We start from the raw sequence: 16715 nt of genomic DNA, 5'->3' as shown, positions 1-16715 counted from the left end.
TGGGACTTTAAAGGCAGACAATGAACAAGTATTCCAGATACTTTGAACCAGATGTTTAACTTCAATTTATTCAAGTTTCAATGATGTAAAAAAACAGCATACAAGTGTATGAACACATTACATTTACAAGTCTGAATGGAGATGTTTACTGCACTTCCTCTGCCAGTCTCTCTGCCTTGGCTACAGCCTCACTGATGTCGCCTACCATGTAGAAGGCAACTTCAGGTAGATGATCATATTCACCTAGTGGGGGAAACGAAATTGTCAGCAAAATGTCTTCTCTAGATAGTGCAGTATGAGGAAGAACATGCCAGGGAGAGAAAGACAGGGGATACTAAGCACAAGCACTAAATGTAGTTTTGTGCCACTTGGGGAGGTTAGAATGAATGCTACCAGATGCAATCAGTGTATTAAAACCTACCTTGCAGGATTTTCTTGAATCCTGAGATGGTATCCTGTTGATATTAAAAGACAGAAAACAGCACTTAACAAAAACGAAATAAAACATTTTCTGCAGGCATCACCCAGCAGATTCACATTATCAAGAAACAGTAAAAATGTTGGGACCATGTAATCAACATTCTTAAAAATCACATTAAATTACACAAAGTATTGACACAGTTGAACCCAGTTTCAACAATACGGCCATCTTTTTACTATGGTCACTTTATTTTGCCTCAGGTCAACACTTAGTTATGCCAACAACCTCATCAATATGGCCAATACATAAACACGACCAGATTTTGATGGCCTGTTGAATAACAGAGTTCCACCCTTTATATAATGCAACTGCAGACGAATTGAGAATATTTTATGAAGATCAACAGCTGTGAGAATTTACCTTCAAGGGGACAAGCTTGCCATCATGACCCGTGAACACCTCAGCAACTTGGAAAGGTTGGGACAGGAATCTCTGGATCTTACGTGCACGGGCTACAGTAAGTTTGTCATCTTCAGACAATTCATCCATACCCAGGATAGCGATGATATCTTGGAGAGATTTGTGGTCCTGAAATGATCACAATCACATGTTAACTATGAAGCTAACACAATACATGTAATCCAGCAGCAACTGCCATAAAATGCACATGCAAAACTTGCTCTGTCCCTCTTGTGAACATAATGGAGTCACTAGAAGATGTACCTTTACCTGCCTGACACTTTTGAATTGCCAGATGCATTTGTGACACTCATTCTTTATCAAAAGACTTTACAGAGCATTCTAACAGGATAAATGTAGGTTCCAAATTATGTAACAAAATTTTTGCCAGCAATGCAGATCACCCAGTAGCATTGCTCCTACATGTTGTGAGACTGGAGATAAAAAGAAAATGGACTTTCGAACAAAACAAAGTATACATTGTACACTACAGTAATTCAAAAGAGTGTAAGGTAAAGAATCAGAGAGTAAGCTACAATAAGAAATGTTTCACTCACCTGCAAGATCTTCTGTACACCTCTGGCAACTTCATAGTGCTCTTGTCCTACAACATTGGGGTCCATAATACGAGAGGTAGAATCCAGAGGATCCACGGCAGGGTAGATTCCAAGCTCAGCAATGCCACGGGAAAGCACAGTGGTGGCATCCAAATGAGCAAAGGTGGTGGCAGGTGCAGGATCTGTCAAGTCATCAGCTGGCACATAGATAGCCTGCCGAAAAGAATGTTAAAAAATTGAACAGGGACTTGCCATGTGTCAATTTTATATCTCACTGGGGAACTGAAAGACTAAACATGAGTAAATATCGCTTACCTGTACTGATGTGATAGAGCCCTTTCTTGTTGTAGTAATTCTTTCCTGCATAGTACCCATATCAGTTGCTAAAGTGGGTTGATATCCTACAGCAGATGGAATACGTCCCAAAAGAGCAGACACCTGCCACCAAAACCACATCAAACAGCAATTATTTGATTTCACTCTTACTGCATAACAAATAAGTCCAAACCTAAAATTGCAAGTAGTGTTCATGTGAAGCTAACAGTGAAAGAAAAACATCACTCTACTAAATCAGAATTGGCACACAGTATTGAGAGTCAGTTTTCATGTCTGCTAGAAAGGTTTTAAAACAATACAATTTGTCCAGTCTGATGAAAGCAAGAAATGTCAGTATGGGCAATGGGAAAGAATCGATTTTAACTTTGACACTGAAGTGTAGATACATGTTTACCAACTGTATGTACATGTACACACCTCAGAGCCAGCTTGAGTGAAACGGAAGATGTTGTCAATGAAAAGCAGCACATCTTGTCCCTCTTCATCGCGGAAGTACTCAGCAACAGTCAAACCAGTCAGGGCAACACGAGCACGAGCACCTGGGGGCTCATTCATCTGACCGTATACCAGAGCCACCTAACAAGAAAGACACAATCAACATGTGCCAGACACAACCAGGACCATAATTTCAATTTCAATTTAATTATAATTATTCTACCAAAGCAAGAGCCATTCACTGGGAGCATCCAACTGCTATATATTCATGTCATGGCATTTTCACAAACCACTTTGTTTTTAGATTGAAATTCCCATGAATATCAGACTCCATGATTGTTGGAAATAGTATCTGAGGAAAGTAGGGAATGGAATACTCGAATACAGAAAAATCAAGATGGAAATAGCATATTTTATTTTGTTGAAGTTACTGATGCAGGATCACATGGACCGGAACTACCTTTTTTGCAGAAAGAGTCTAAAAATAAATCAGTCTGTACAAATGCCATGACAGGCTTACTAAGGGCGTTGGACACTCCTGGTGATGAGCTCCTGATCAAAGCCGACACTATATACATGGTTGTTCAAACATTACCTTGGAGCTCTTATCCTTCAGGCTGATGACACCTGACACAATCATTTCATGGTACAAGTCGTTTCCTTCGCGTGTTCTCTCACCAACACCAGCAAACACAGAGTACCCACCATGAGCTTTAGCCACATTGTTGATCAATTCCATGATAAGCACAGTCTTGCCAACACCAGCACCGCCAAACAGACCTAGTAAAGAATTGTTGCAACCAATATTAAAGATGCAGTCCATAAAGAAACATTAACCTGAAGCAATTTTGAAATGTTGCTTGTCCTTGATGGGATATTTGTCAATTTGAGGTAAACCACAAGCATTTAAACAGTTGTATTATTATTGCACTTAGTTTTAAACTTGCAACTTTTGGTATTTTATCAGTGGAATCAAGACGCTTACTTTTTTCACTCTTACTTTTTTTAATCCAGTTGTTTATCCCAGGGTGGTGTAGGACAGTGAGAGTGAAACATTTTGCCCAAGAACACAACCATACAACTCAAACCTTATGTGCCTTTAAAATCATCCTAAGTGGTAGATTCGTGTGTACCTGCATCTTTACATTCTACAAACTTTGACATGCATTAATTTAACTTTTTTAGATGTTTCGGGTGTAACCCACAGCCATGCCTATTTAAGTTTGAAGAAGTGTGTCCTCTGTAATCATCAGGCCAAGCTTTCAGTCAGAATGGGCATCGCTCTTGAATGAAGGTTATTTTTGTAACATTTTTTGAGTAGAAAATAATATTATTATTACATGGGACAACAACTTCTGAAATAATGGCTAACCCCAGTGTAACATACCAATCTTTCCACCCTTGGCATACGGTGCAAGCAGATCTACAACTTTGATTCCTGTAACAAGAATCTCCTGTTCTGTGCTCATTTCAACAAATTCAGGAGCTTCTGCATGGATGGCTGATCGTCTGAAAAGAAAGTTAGACAGTAAGAAACAATAACATTTTGGATACACAAGCCAAGCTAATCAAACCAATAAACTTCACTTCTTTATAGTTATAGTTGTTATATAGTTCTAGTTATTATAGTTATTTTTTTGTCTCTTCCATGTAGTATGGTGTTTTCCAACTTCTCAGTTGAGACTTGTGGTGTGTGTTGTCAAGATAATAATCACTGAGTAAAATTTGATCAGTGCAAAAGAGGTACATACATGAAGTACCACTAAAACAGAACTGCTGTAAATAGAACAAAATGTTTGACTGAATCAGGAAGCACTTTGACAATGACTGTACTACTCAGTTCATTATAAGCACATTTTGCTTCTAGAAGAACTAGTTTTCCATCCATGCCAGTACAAAAGTGAAAACTTACTTGTCTGTATCAACAGGTCCTCTCTCATCTATAGGCTCTCCAATAACATTGATAATTCTTCCTAGTGTTTCTGGGCCAACAGGAATTGTGATGGGACCACCAGTATCTTTGCACTTCTGGCCTCTAACAAGACCTTCTGTACCATCCATAGCGATGGTGCGCACAGTGTTCTCACCTAATGAAAAAAATTAATATAATAAAATTGTACAATACAGTCTGCACAACTTTTATGCTGTACAATGTTTTTTCAAACTTTTTGCGTTTAGAAACAGGTTTCAAAATCGATTTCCAGGTTCGTGAACAACTCCTTCTCATACATTTCCATACAGGTCTGGGACCATTAAGTCAGCACTTGCCCACTCAGGTTGCAACCTTTTTAGGCTATAACAAATTGTACATATTTTTTGGCAAACATTTCTTGACACCACTTTCCCGAGTGTAAAATGAGTCCATCTTTATATCAAAGGAACTTTAGGAGTAACTTTCATCACATCGAGCTGATTTCAATTTTTGATCCATGTGATTTATGACTAAATATCACCTGGTTTCAAGAGGAGCCATACTTTGATTTCATACAAAGGGGATGTAAATTTTGCATTCCATGAAGAAACATGGAGTATAGGGAGATCCAGTATTGAAGTACACCTAGAGGTGTGGGATGTATATTTTTGAAGATACAATTTGAGCAACACAAATTTAACTACAAAACCATTCTCAACGGGCAAAACAAATTCTTACCTAAATGTTGGGCGACTTCTAGAATGAGCCTTGGTGATCTACCTTCGACCTCCAAGGAATTCAAAATGGGAGGGAGACCCTCATCAAATTGGACATCTACAACGGCACCGATAACAGCGATAATTTTGCCAACTGCAAGCGCTCCTGCCGGCGTGGTTGAAGTTGTCTTCGGTGCGGCAGCCGAGGCAGCAGCTGCTGCCGAGACAGGTTTGTCCGTTGAAACATAGCGACGGTTATCTGGAGAAGAGAACGAAGAAGCCATGTCTTGACAAAGTTTGCAAATATTAGCGAGTAACACAATATCGCCACGTATTTACCGGCAGAGCACAGCAGATGCATAAAGTTTCTTTCGACAAAGCAAACAGTGTACGTAAAATTTAACTTCATTCACTTTTAAGTGAATTTTGCAATACATTTCCAGCCATGCTACTAATGTAAAAGTCAGTAACGTAATCAACGTGCGCCCTCCCAAAAGAAACCCACTTCCAGTGCAAAATTAAAATATAACTTTTGGTATTTGATATACTTACATAGTTGCGAACATACTGGAAGTGTTCTCTGTTGTGTTTGTCTTAAAGTTCGAGCTACAAGGTTAGGTTTAAAAGCGGTTCTTGCCGCACGCCGTAAACCATGAACCAACATGGCGGCCGAGAATAATGGTGTGTGTGGCGCCGGTGAGCATGTGACCTACAGTTGCTCACGAACATCAACGGATGGTTTTCGATCATCTCCGAGTATCTCCGAGTATTAACGAGTCTAGGGGTTACAGACTTGAGGAGGCCCGGGGATAGTCTTCGGATTCTGTCACGACATGACATGTGCACGTGATTGGATCATGATATCAGACATCAGACATCGATTCCAGCCAATAGAATTCACGATAGGAATTGTGCACTTTCCTTGCCATAAAGAAATCTGCTGCAATAGTCAATTTTTTGTGGCACATGTTGCAGCCAGGAGTGGTTGTATTATTTTCGGATTTCCGCTATGTTGGTCTTTGGAAAAGGGAGAAGAGTGGTTCTTGAGAGAAAGTGAGTTATTCCTTTCTGATTTATCATGTGTGGTGGGCGCCTTCAAAATTTGGAGCGAAGAGATTTCGTCTATTGCGCTAATGTTAAAATGTAGACCAATGTTTTTCACTCTTCGGGTCATAATGCACTAGCTTATAAAATTAATTTTATCGCTACGTTGATGTTGGCTTCAGAACTTGAGTTCGGTGAAACGACTGAAAATATTTTAAAGGTGAAGGGAATCCTTTGTGGTAAATTCGATCTGTTTACAATAATATATAAGTTTATTGTATTTTCACATGAATAGTTTTTCCTGCATTTCGAGGGTATTTATTTTCAGCACACGGTCGGTTTCTTCTTAGGCAATTGTTATCCAGAAATCTCCGTGCTTTTTCCAAGGTTGTTTGAGTCTCTGCTAATGTCACACTTAATCACGTTTAATATCTCTTTGTTTCATTTCACAGATGTGGTCGATGGCGCGAAGTACAGATTTTATAGCTGATCTTCGATGCAACGTATGATCGATCCGACAGCTCAATTGGGGAGCAAAAATCAAAGTTGTCGCTGTTTAAGCGAGATTTTTGGCTCCCATTCAAGTTATCTTGGATTAGAACAGAAATCAACCAGTTCCATTGTCATGAATCGACAAATTTTCAATGTGGTGTTAGCGAGGACTACATTAAAATAGCCACACATAACTGAGATAAGTGCGTGCTCAAGGCAGTGTTATGGAAGCGGCATATGTTATCCGTATCCCATGAAATTAATTTTATCCGGGGAAAGTGACGGGTTTTACGGTCGTAGAAGCTTTGGATACTGTAATACATTATGGGTTTCAAGTTACCAACACGATATTTTCTTTTGTGTACATTTTTGACGTTTTCATTTTGGGCTTTACTCAATGTCATGTCTTTCATGTATGTGGGAACAAGTGACAAATTATACGAAAACCGGGGCCATGGGAGACATCTACAGAACGACAGTCCAACAGACAATTTTGAAGGAGAGATGGGACAGGAAAAAGATATTAGCACTTTGGGTTTAATTCGAAATAGAGAGGATCAGAAGGTTAGAGAAAAAGGCTACGAGAAGCATGCTTTCAATGAACTTATCAGCAACAGGTTGGGATTTCATCGTGAAATACAAGACACAAGGGACAAGTTGTAAGTACCTCAGTATTGCTTTGTCTTTATGATTTATGTTGTATAGGGGCACAGCAAGGATTTTTCAAAGAGGGGTCACACTGTGTCAAGTTGAGGGTACTCACCTGAGATTGTCGTGTTGATCTCCACGCTGTGTTTTTCGGTGTTTTGCTTAAAAAAGGCTTACAAAAGGGAGGGTCACGGGCACTCCAGGACACCCCCCCTCCCGAGCTACGCCCTTGCTGTGCATAGTTCATAGCTTTCCTACAAATGTAACTATTCAATCAAGAGCTCACCATCTACTTGCGAGGATTCCTACGTAAAAAAAAGGTTGGGATGCTTAGGAGTAAGTGCTCTCCCCCCAGTGATCACAGTTTGACTCAAAACTACCCTCCAGCTTGCAGTATCAAACTTGAAATAAGCACCTTTGTTTGGTTAAATAAGAGCAATCTTCTGGGATGTTGTTGATTCCCCTGGCATTTAGCCACTTGAAGTTTTGGTTAATTGTGAAAATTCCTATTCTTCACAGTCAAAAAATGATTGGCATTAGAGAGATTTATAACGTCACCAAAATGTTACAAAAGACCCTTGATGTCTGGAGCTTCTATACTGTGACTCTGAGGTAGCTTGTTCAAATTCACACCCCCATCCCACATGGTGTCAAATTCCTCAAACAAACAACAGTCACTGATGTTGAATTCCCCCCACTTCCCTCCTGGGACCACATCAAAGAGTCTGACATTCAAAAGTGCTGGTATTCCTCAGGGATGTTGATGTCTCTACATGTATTTGATGGATACAGTATGTAGCCATACTCTGCTATATGTCCCTTGCTAAGGAGTTTACTAAGATATACAGTTTTCTCAGTGTCGTACATAATTAATGTTCTTTGTTTCATAGGTGCCAGTCGATGACATACTCTTCAGATTTGCCATCAGCCAGTATTATTATTTGCTTTCACAATGAAGCATGGTCTACATTATTAAGAACTATTCACAGCATTCTTAACAGGACATCAGAAAGTCTAGTACATGAAATAATTCTGGTCGATGATCTTAGTACTCTAGAGGAATTAAAAGAGGAACTTGAAAACTATGTGGCTAAATTTCCAAAACTTCAGCTAGTTAGAACGTCCAAGCGTGAAGGGCTTATCAGAGGGAGAATGATAGGGGCGCGGCATGCGATGGGTGAGGTGCTGGTCTTTTTGGACAGTCACTGTGAAGTGAATAAGGAGTGGCTTCCTCCACTTCTGGAGAGAATCAAGGAAAATCCCACAACAGTGGTTTGTCCAGTAATTGATATTATCAGCTCTGACACATTTGAATACCAGTCGTCTCCTTTGGTGCGTGGAGGATTCAACTGGGGTCTTCATTTTTCATGGGAACCAGTGCCGAAACATTTGCTTGTTAAACCTGAAGACTTTGTGCAGCCCATAAGGTGAGGAAAATAAATTTGTATGTGGCTAAATGTAATTTAGGCTACGTTAAACCCAGGGAGGCCCAGGAAACTCCTTTTAATGCCAGGCCATTTCATTCTTATCAAAGCTTGTTTTTTTTTTTTTTTTTTTAATTGTTGTTTCAAATTCCGATTTGTCAAATATATTTTAACACTTAGATTATGAGCTTGAGATTTCTATTGCGTGATAGTTGATAAGGGCTGCACATAGACATCGAGAGCAAATAATCATTTTTTTTGTGGTAAAAATCTACTAGTCCTTCAAAAGTTTATCTAAATCCTCTTCACAGATGCTTCCAAAACGCCAAAAAGTGGCCAACATTTTGTTAACAAGGGCATACTGCTACGCTACTCACTATCTATCACAGAATAGGTAGCGAGTAACGTAGCTAATCAGAGAGCAGCATTCATGATGGAGTGCTAGTAGATTTATACTAATATTAAATAGTCAGGTAGAGCTGGGGGAAGGGGCTCTATAAATAAAACTGCAATAAATCTAAGTCACTGATAAACAAGAACTGTTGTCAAGGAATAATTTAAATTTATTTTAAGACATGAGAGATCATTGCAGTTATGTATGCAACTTTAAGCAGTTGGAAAATTAAGCCTGAAAAAAAGTCATCCATGAAAGTGATTCAAACCCATGACCTCTGCAATACTGGTGCAGTGCTTTAACCAACTATCAAGCCAATGGGGAGTTGGTCATTTTGTGAATATTTGATATTACTCATAGATGGCGAAGATATAAAAGATAATGTATGAAACATTTGAACTGACGGAGATAGACTTTATATCTAAATCAACATCCAAAACTTACAAAATCCTAGTGCGGAGAGTTTGCAAGTATATTTTTGTCTTGGATGTTGCTCAAAGCCCATGAGTGTCACATAAAGTCTGCAGTGCTTCCTCTAGTCCTAGGTGGTTATAAGAAACTTAATGAGCCGTGTCTCTAGAAATTTCTTGAAGGTACCAGATGAGCTGTATGGGTCTGTATTTTAGAAATTTCTGCTGTGTATATCCTTTTACTTATATTGGGGTGCCCCCAGAAAAGAAGTCACATGATACATTGTATAACAGATACACTTTATTATTTCTACAGGTCTCCAACCATGGCTGGAGGTTTGTTCGCCATGGATCGGAACTACTTCAACCAACTTGGTCAATATGATGAAGGAATGAACATCTGGGGTGGTGAAAATTTGGAGATGTCATTCAGGGTAAGCTAGCCAAGTACAAGTATGTTGAGGATGGGTGCCTGGTTTACGAACTACTGAAACTTTCAGTTCACTGTCAAGTTAGCCAGCTATGAGTGTTTATGTCCAAGCACATAATTTAATACATTGACATTTTGGTTAGATTAAATCATGAAATGGAGGATGGGTAAAGGGGTTGGGTGCGGGGTTTTTTCGCTGGCGACCTTTCGCACGATAAATAGGTCCAAATTCAATCCAAACAATTCAGTATCACAATGCTGGCAGAATTACAACCTCCTTTCAATATCCTCAGCAGGTTACAGAAAGAAACGTAAAACTAGGAAGTAATACATGACAAAGAAATCTAATATATAGATTTAGGCCAGCCTAAAAGCGTAGCTCCTGGGCCGGGTTGTTCAAAGCCCGATTAAGCTAACCCAGAAAAAGGTAGAATTTTGATTTAAGTTTTGTAACTTTGTAGTGAGGTTTCTGTATATTGTTTGGCCTTCTGTTTTGAGTTTTAATAATTACCATATACACAAAACAAAACAGCAAAATACATTTGTATAGAAGAAAAAGTTATAATTCGATTAGCTTTTAACCCTGGGTTAGCGTAAACCGGCTTCTGAACAATCCTGCCCTGCTTCCAACAAGCTAACCCAATATGAGCCCGCGATCCAATCGATAACCAGCAGTTGGTCAGCGGTCAACTTAAAAAAACACGTGACCTCGAGGAGCTGTTAACTTGAGCACGTGATACTGGTCAGCGGATACCTTGCTTTGACATGTGTCAATTGATCATAACATGGATGTCCAATATCAAGGAAGTACACAGTAAACCAAGGCTACATGTCTCTGTCAACCTATTATTTGGAGTATGACCGCCATGTTGGGCAACTCCGCCGTCGCCGTCATCGTCGTCGTGCGTATGTGCCCAAATGAAATGTGTGAGTGCTAGGGTAACCTACTTGCCAGGGTAACCCTCTCTCCTTGTAAACAGGCCCTTATTTCTCGGAAAACATATTTTGTACCATGGCGATTCCAAAACATGCTTGTTTTTAACATGTTTCCCACTGAGGGGATTTTATACTTATGACATAGCTCTATAAACATTTGTGCCTTGACTCCAATTGGTTGTTACTTACACACCAGAAGTTTGGAATTTTTATAGAGTCACATCTCAGATGTCACTGTCAAGGGAACCCACAATATTCAGCATGTAAAGAGAGATGAGTGTCTCTGAGGTTGTCTCGTAAGTCAAAACTACTTTTAACTAGTTAATTGCTATTTTATTATTTAGATCTGGATGTGTGGTGGGTCCCTTGAGATCATCCCCTGCTCCAGAGTCGGACATCTGTTCCGCAAGTGGCGGCCTTACGGATCGGACTCGCAAGGTGACACCATGTCTTATAACTCCATGAGAGTAGCTGAAGTCTGGCTTGATGACTACAAGAAATACTTCTACCAAACAAAGAAAAATTTGATGGGAAGAACATTTGGGAATGTGAGTTCTAGAGTGGCATTAAGAAAGAGGTTAAACTGCAAGGGTTTTAAGTGGTACGTGGAGAATGTCTATCCTGAACTGATGCTTCCTCAAGAGGGTGGAGGTGGGGCTGGTGCCACTTGGAAACAATCAGCGCAAAGAAGCTCTGTGATTACAAGGAAGGGAAATGTAAGTGATGCAAGTTAAAAGCCCGTCTTGGGTTTATGGTTGTAGGGGGGTTGTACTGGCAGATTTGTTTGCATTTAAAATTATTTGGGCAATGATGTGGATTAAAAGCTGTACGTAAATGTTATCAATTTCTATGACAGTGCAAAAAGGAATTCTGTACGGAAACAGAGATTCGGAAGTTATCCTTAACAGCAACATGTGTAGATTGTTTCTCTTGCCCACTGGGACTTCTGAGCCTCTTTGCACCAAATGCCTTTCCTTTGTTTGGGCAAGATTGGAGAGGGAAAACATGGGAGGAGAGAGCACAGTGATAGAATTTTGGCATATTGAACGTTGGTGTGAGCTCTTCCATGCCCGTGGTGTGAAGCTACCACAATTATGCAATTTACATCAAGCTATTTATTATATTTTGCCGTTTGAATTTAGAATGAGATATTGATTTCAAGAATGGAATCTTGAAGCAAAGAAAGCAAGCAAATTTCCATTAGTGAATTTTAATTCTTACTTGGTACATGTAGGCAGAGGTTGGTAGTTTAGAAGCTTGAAAACCCTTCAATTGCTGGTTATTTAGAAAAGCTCTGACTACATAATATACCTTCAGTATTCACTGGCTTATATCTAAATTTTGGTCATCAGTTAGAGTCCTGTGGACTACCAGTACACTTGTGTTAATAATTCTTGTGACGTCACTCTCTTTCGTTGACTCAACAGCTTCTGAATGTAGGCAGCTTGACCTTGTGTCTTGACACACCTGGTCATTCAAGTGAAAAGAAAGCATCTGTTCTGCTACATGGTTGCCATGAAACTAACGCAAAGGTGAGTTCTGACTTCAGGGATCAAGTTGTTTGCAATGATTATTTACTGACAGCCGTTAACTAAGAAATACTTATGAACAAAAAATAAATAACTTGTTTTTTTTTTCAGTTTAAGTGGCCTAGTAATGTGAGTGCTTAATTTCAGGTTCTGTAACATAAAATGAGGCACCCTGTCAGGGTTGTTCTGCATGTCTCCCATCTGAGTTTCCAGCCTTTTCATGTCGCAATTTCCAAAGTTCTACAAGTCATGTTGTTCATCATCATCATTTTGTGGGTCTCTGTGACACTGTTTCAATACTGTGTTGCATGTCAGAATTTTACTTCCCCTGGATGGGATGCTAGTCCATCACAGATCACTCCCCACCCCTCCCCCCATCAATTTTGTCAGTTTGCCATGACAATAAGTATGACTTTTATCCACTCATGGGTGCATGGAGAAATATACAGTGATAACAAAGTATCTTGCCCTGCAGAGAATGCAAAACACATTATTTGTGAATTTCTTGACTGTGTTGTTTTATTTATAATGTCCAAACAGTTCTCACCAAATAATTTGACTTCAGTGAGTGTCTAGAGTTTTTATTGGAGCAGGTTTGCAGATTCTTTAGTTAGCTCATGTAGAATGTTTTAACTTTTCAGTTCTGGTCTCTAAATCAAGACAATGAGTTAAAGATCGATAGTTTGCTTTGTCTGGAAGTCACGAGACATAGCAAGGTGCCGAAAGTCATGAAGTGTCATGGTCAAGGAGAAACTCAGGAATGGCGACATAATAAGGTACGGTACTTCTGTCAATTCAGCCATTTATTTAAGGCCTAAGCAACCATCAAAATGACTGCGCTTGAGTAGCAATGTTTCATAAATACCTCAGTGCCACTGGCTGCTCAATAGACCCTTTGCATAAATGGTGCCTAAATTTGCATAACAATACTTATACATCCTAAGCCTCTCATTCCTTTGTCTGGAAAAATAAGTTCAAGGCTAGGGATGTACAAAGTATTGCTATTCAAATTTAGCCACACTTATGCAAAGGGTCTATTCTGCCAAATTAATAGCGGAGTGACGGTCCACCAAGTGGAGAACCATACCCATATAGGAAAGAAAAGGAAACTCATGAATTGATTTTCTCATGGTTATCATGGCTAGCAGTATTGCTTGTGGGCATGTACGGACAACGGTGACGACAGAGTTGTGCAAGATGGTGGCCATACTCCAGCTAATAGGTGGACAGACACGCGGCCTTTTTTTGATATTGGACATCCATGTTATGGTCAACTGACACCTGTGAAAACAAGGTATCGCTGACCAGTATCATGTGACCATATCATGGGCTCAAGTTAAGAGCTTATCGAGTGCACTTTTTTAAGTTGACCGCTGACCAAGTGCTGGTTTCGATTGGATCACGGACTCATGCCAGGTTAACTTGTTGTAATCAGGGCCTCATTGTTCAGAAGTTGGTCAACACTAACCCAGGATTGAAAGTTCACTGAAGTATTTAAATTTTTTCCTTGTATACAAATGTTTCTCACTGCTTTTGTTTTGTGTAGTTTGAGATTATTCAAACTCAAAACAGAAGGCCAAACAATATACAGAAAACCTCACTACAAAGTTACAAAACTCAAAACAAAATTCTTGCTTATCCTGGATCAGGCTAATCAGGCCTTGACCAACCCGGCCCAGGAGCTCGGCTTTTAGGCTCGGCTAAATCCATATATTAATGCTATTTGGTACAGGTTACTCGGATCCTGGTGGAAATGGGACACTGTCTTTGGAATCTAAGCGTTATCACATCGTTCAGGCGGGGAGGGCATTGAAAGTGCTCAGCACTGCATACTACAAAACATTCTCCATGTACTTCAAATTTGTGGGAGAACCCTGGTGTTAACGTTTAGGGGTGTATTCAAAACATGAAATAGCATATCATAGTGATGAAATGGCACAACAGCGATCCAGTTAGCCCAACCTGATGATATTGGCCTCCCTGGCTCCCAAAATTCAATCACCCTTTACACCCCTCCTTTCTCACAAAGGCATAGTAAGTCACAAGGAGATTTAATTTGTTCTTCAAGCTCGGAACCTGATTGCCTTGTTTTCTTTTCAGAAGACTCTTCAGCTGTACCACACAGCATCTGGTTTGTGCATGACCTTGGTGGGATCCTCCTCTGTGAAGATGGAGATCTGTGATGACACAGCCTCTCAGAAATGGCAGTTCAGTTTTGATTGAAGGCATCAGAGATTATTTATTTGAGTCATAGGTGATACTGAAGACATGTAAAGAAATACACATGTATAAATTTCAATCAGGGGGCAGTTTGCCAAGATTGCAAAGGCCTCAAGGTTGAGGAGTTGTTATTGCATAAGGAGAGCTCCTGGACCAAACGGTACACAGAATCAAACTTTGAAGCCTCTTACACAGATGTCACAGTACATGAATGGTAAATTGCAATACAGGATTTGCTGATAGACTCACAGTCCTTTTAACTCCCTCATTAGTTCGTCAAGACATGTGAAGGCAATAATAAACTAATGTAAACTGGGGGATGACATGCATAGATTTTTTTTGTAGGAATCGGACAATATCTAGTTGTACAATGTACATGCTGAACCATTGTAGTGGGCTGTAAAACCGTGTGGTTCCTAAGCTCTCTATGAATATTTTCTATCTTACAATTGCAATCATTTCATGACAGTTAGAACTTGAATTTTAGTTACCTTCTACTACTGCATCTCTTTGCATTGATATGCAGTTTCCTCAAAATGTCTTGGACAGGTTTCACATTCCACTGGCCACAGTGTAACTATAACTACATGTTGTTGCCGACAATGGCATTACATTGCGTGACAGACATTGAAATGTTATCTTTGAGGAAATCTGGACTAACTGAATGTAAGACTTGCTAAGTATTGCCCAAGTAATGTTTTGTAGAGTGAGACACATTGAGAACCGTAGTAGGATTGTGATTGTGACATGATAATTTTAACAGTTCTGTGATTAATTTGGTGGGATATGTAGTAGGCTTGTTGTATAAGCACAACCACAACTATTAGGCTGGGGGGGAACTCTTTGGGGTGAAGAATTTATTTTGAAGTTATGCCCACAAAACAGGGGATTGGTACCTCTTAGGGGTTCTATTCAAAATTTCCAATAAGCACCCCTGTCCACTTTATATGGGAGTTCCCCTGGGCTACTAGGTGACCTGTGTTCTTGTGACCTGCAAAGAACAAAAACCTTCCCTCTGCCTTGCAGTTTCTATTATTTTTCTCCAAAAAGTGTTCTTTATGACCCTTTGAACCAAAGGCAAAAAAGATATTAAAAAATGAATTGAATTGTAGTGGTAGTCAAATTAAATTATTTTTCGTTTTGTGTGAAATAAAATTTTATACTTTAAAATAAATTAATGTGATCAACATCACAGATAGATAGTCATTGTCAGTATTAACAAATTGAAGTGGTCATGAATGGTGGAAAATTTGTGACTCAAACTCTTTGCCTACTTTAGCCTCAAATAATGATTGTTGCATCTGTTTAAAGAATAGTTGTGAGATCTATATAAATGAATATTTTGAAAATAATTTGTGTAAGATATCACCAATTAGAATTACTTTCTTGCAGTAAGACATTATAAAGTATTGTAAAAAGTTAATTGTCAAAATTATGGCAAATTGAAGGCCTAGCTCACTGACTGTGCGAGGCCCTGGCCTGTTGAATAAACATTGACCAATCAATCATTTATTGTGTTGTTTAGAGAGTTGGTTTTGGCTGGAGGGATTTGACGGGGTAGGGATTTCACGAGCTAAAGTACAGGAAATATTGCGAACAGATGCACCTAATGTCTGATTGAGGGTCTACCTTATGAATGCTGTGAAAGTCACCTTGTCATGCAATTTTCCTCCCACATGAGCGACGAGCCCAAGATGTCACTTAAAATAGAAATTTTACTCTATCCCGTTGATACGGCCAATTTTTGATGGCCCGTTGGGCCACTAAACACGCTCGGTTCGCCCTACCCCCCTCCCCCTGGGTTCTTCCGTAAATTTTGGATAGGTGTGTGCCACAAAGGGTCGTAAACCTTGACCCTATTTAAGGGTGAAGGACAAGAAAAATGACACCCTTTTTAAGGCCCAAACCCGAAAAATGACACCCTATTGAAGGGAAAAGTAAAAACTAAGAATAGCGTGGACGGCACAACTTTATTTCGTTTGTAAACTTGGACGCATATATACGAATAGTTCAGTTTTAACAGATGATTTGTTTCTCGTTTAGCTGGGCATTTACGCACGGCAATTTTAGCGGATACAATAGTCCTATTTTGATATATTAAAATTCAGCCTAACACAATAAACCTCAGCACGAGGCTGGGGGAAATAAACCCCATAAACTCTGTAGTTATTCCCCAGAGCCTCGTATTGAGGTCTTGCTTTAGGCTGAATTTTAATACATCAAAATTGGTCTATTTAGGTACCCTATCTGAGGATCACATCGGGAACACAATGCCAACGGGGGCAAAAATGATATCTTATTCAAGGATCGAGGACCTCAATACCCCTGCCCTATCCCACGACACATACCCAT

General features: G+C 39.6%; 2 protein-coding genes across 4 annotated transcripts; one reads left to right on the top strand and one right to left on the bottom strand.

Moving 5' to 3' along the window:
* Nucleotides 1–38: 38 nt before the first annotated feature.
* Nucleotides 39–5546, bottom strand: LOC110060770 (ATP synthase subunit beta, mitochondrial-like). Its single transcript, XM_089284297.1, has 11 exons — nucleotides 5389–5546; nucleotides 4859–5095; nucleotides 4121–4295; nucleotides 3596–3717; nucleotides 2804–2988; nucleotides 2191–2349; nucleotides 1753–1875; nucleotides 1438–1650; nucleotides 842–1009; nucleotides 422–455; nucleotides 39–243 (listed from the first exon to the last, which is right to left on the bottom strand). Exons 1-11 carry the CDS (start codon nucleotides 5498–5500, stop codon nucleotides 146–148), a joined length of 1626 nt encoding a protein of 541 aa, XP_089140423.1. The 5' UTR covers nucleotides 5501–5546; the 3' UTR covers nucleotides 39–145.
* Nucleotides 5547–5738: 192 nt separating this feature from the next.
* LOC110060778 (polypeptide N-acetylgalactosaminyltransferase 11-like) lies at nucleotides 5739–15871 on the top strand. 3 transcript variants are annotated; one of them, XM_020767579.2, is made up of 8 exons: nucleotides 5739–5889; nucleotides 6333–7031; nucleotides 7911–8447; nucleotides 9565–9682; nucleotides 10959–11330; nucleotides 12042–12146; nucleotides 12785–12919; nucleotides 14247–15871. In XM_020767579.2, exons 2-8 carry the CDS (start codon nucleotides 6697–6699, stop codon nucleotides 14364–14366), a joined length of 1722 nt encoding a protein of 573 aa, XP_020623238.2. In that variant the 5' UTR covers nucleotides 5739–5889; nucleotides 6333–6696; the 3' UTR covers nucleotides 14367–15871. The 3 variants fall into 3 exon arrangements, with proteins under 3 accessions (XP_020623238.2, XP_020623236.2, XP_020623237.2); XM_020767577.2 differs by having other exon boundaries at nucleotides 14244–15871; XM_020767578.2 differs by lacking the exon at nucleotides 5739–5889 and adding an exon at nucleotides 6003–6100 and having other exon boundaries at nucleotides 14244–15871.
* The last annotated feature ends 844 nt before the right edge of the window (nucleotides 15872–16715 follow it).

This window comes from Orbicella faveolata, unplaced genomic scaffold (assembly GCF_042242905.1).
Source record: "Orbicella faveolata isolate gen_17 unplaced genomic scaffold, um_ofav_v1 contig_13, whole genome shotgun sequence".
NCBI lineage: Eukaryota > Metazoa > Cnidaria > Anthozoa > Scleractinia > Merulinidae > Orbicella > Orbicella faveolata.
Note: the sequence above shows the minus strand (reverse complement) of the source record. Positions and strands in the feature narration are given on the sequence as shown.

Coding starts and splice junctions, on each gene's coding strand:
- LOC110060770 (XM_089284297.1), bottom strand. CDS start 5,500: ATGTTGGTTCATGGTTTACGGCGTGCGGCAAGAACCGCTTTTAAACCT. Junction 3,718..4,120: donor GGACCTGTTGATACAGACAA/GTAAGTTTTCAC, acceptor CTTTCTTTTCAG/ACGATCAGCCATCCATGCAG. Junction 1,010..1,437: donor GTGTACAGAAGATCTTGCAG/GTGAGTGAAACA, acceptor TGATCATTTCAG/GACCACAAATCTCTCCAAGA.
- LOC110060778 (XM_020767577.2), top strand. CDS start 6,697: ATGGGTTTCAAGTTACCAACACGATATTTTCTTTTGTGTACATTTTTG. Junction 7,032..7,910: donor CAAGACACAAGGGACAAGTT/GTAAGTACCTCA, acceptor TTTGTTTCATAG/GTGCCAGTCGATGACATACT. Junction 12,147..12,784: donor GCCATGAAACTAACGCAAAG/GTGAGTTCTGAC, acceptor TTAACTTTTCAG/TTCTGGTCTCTAAATCAAGA.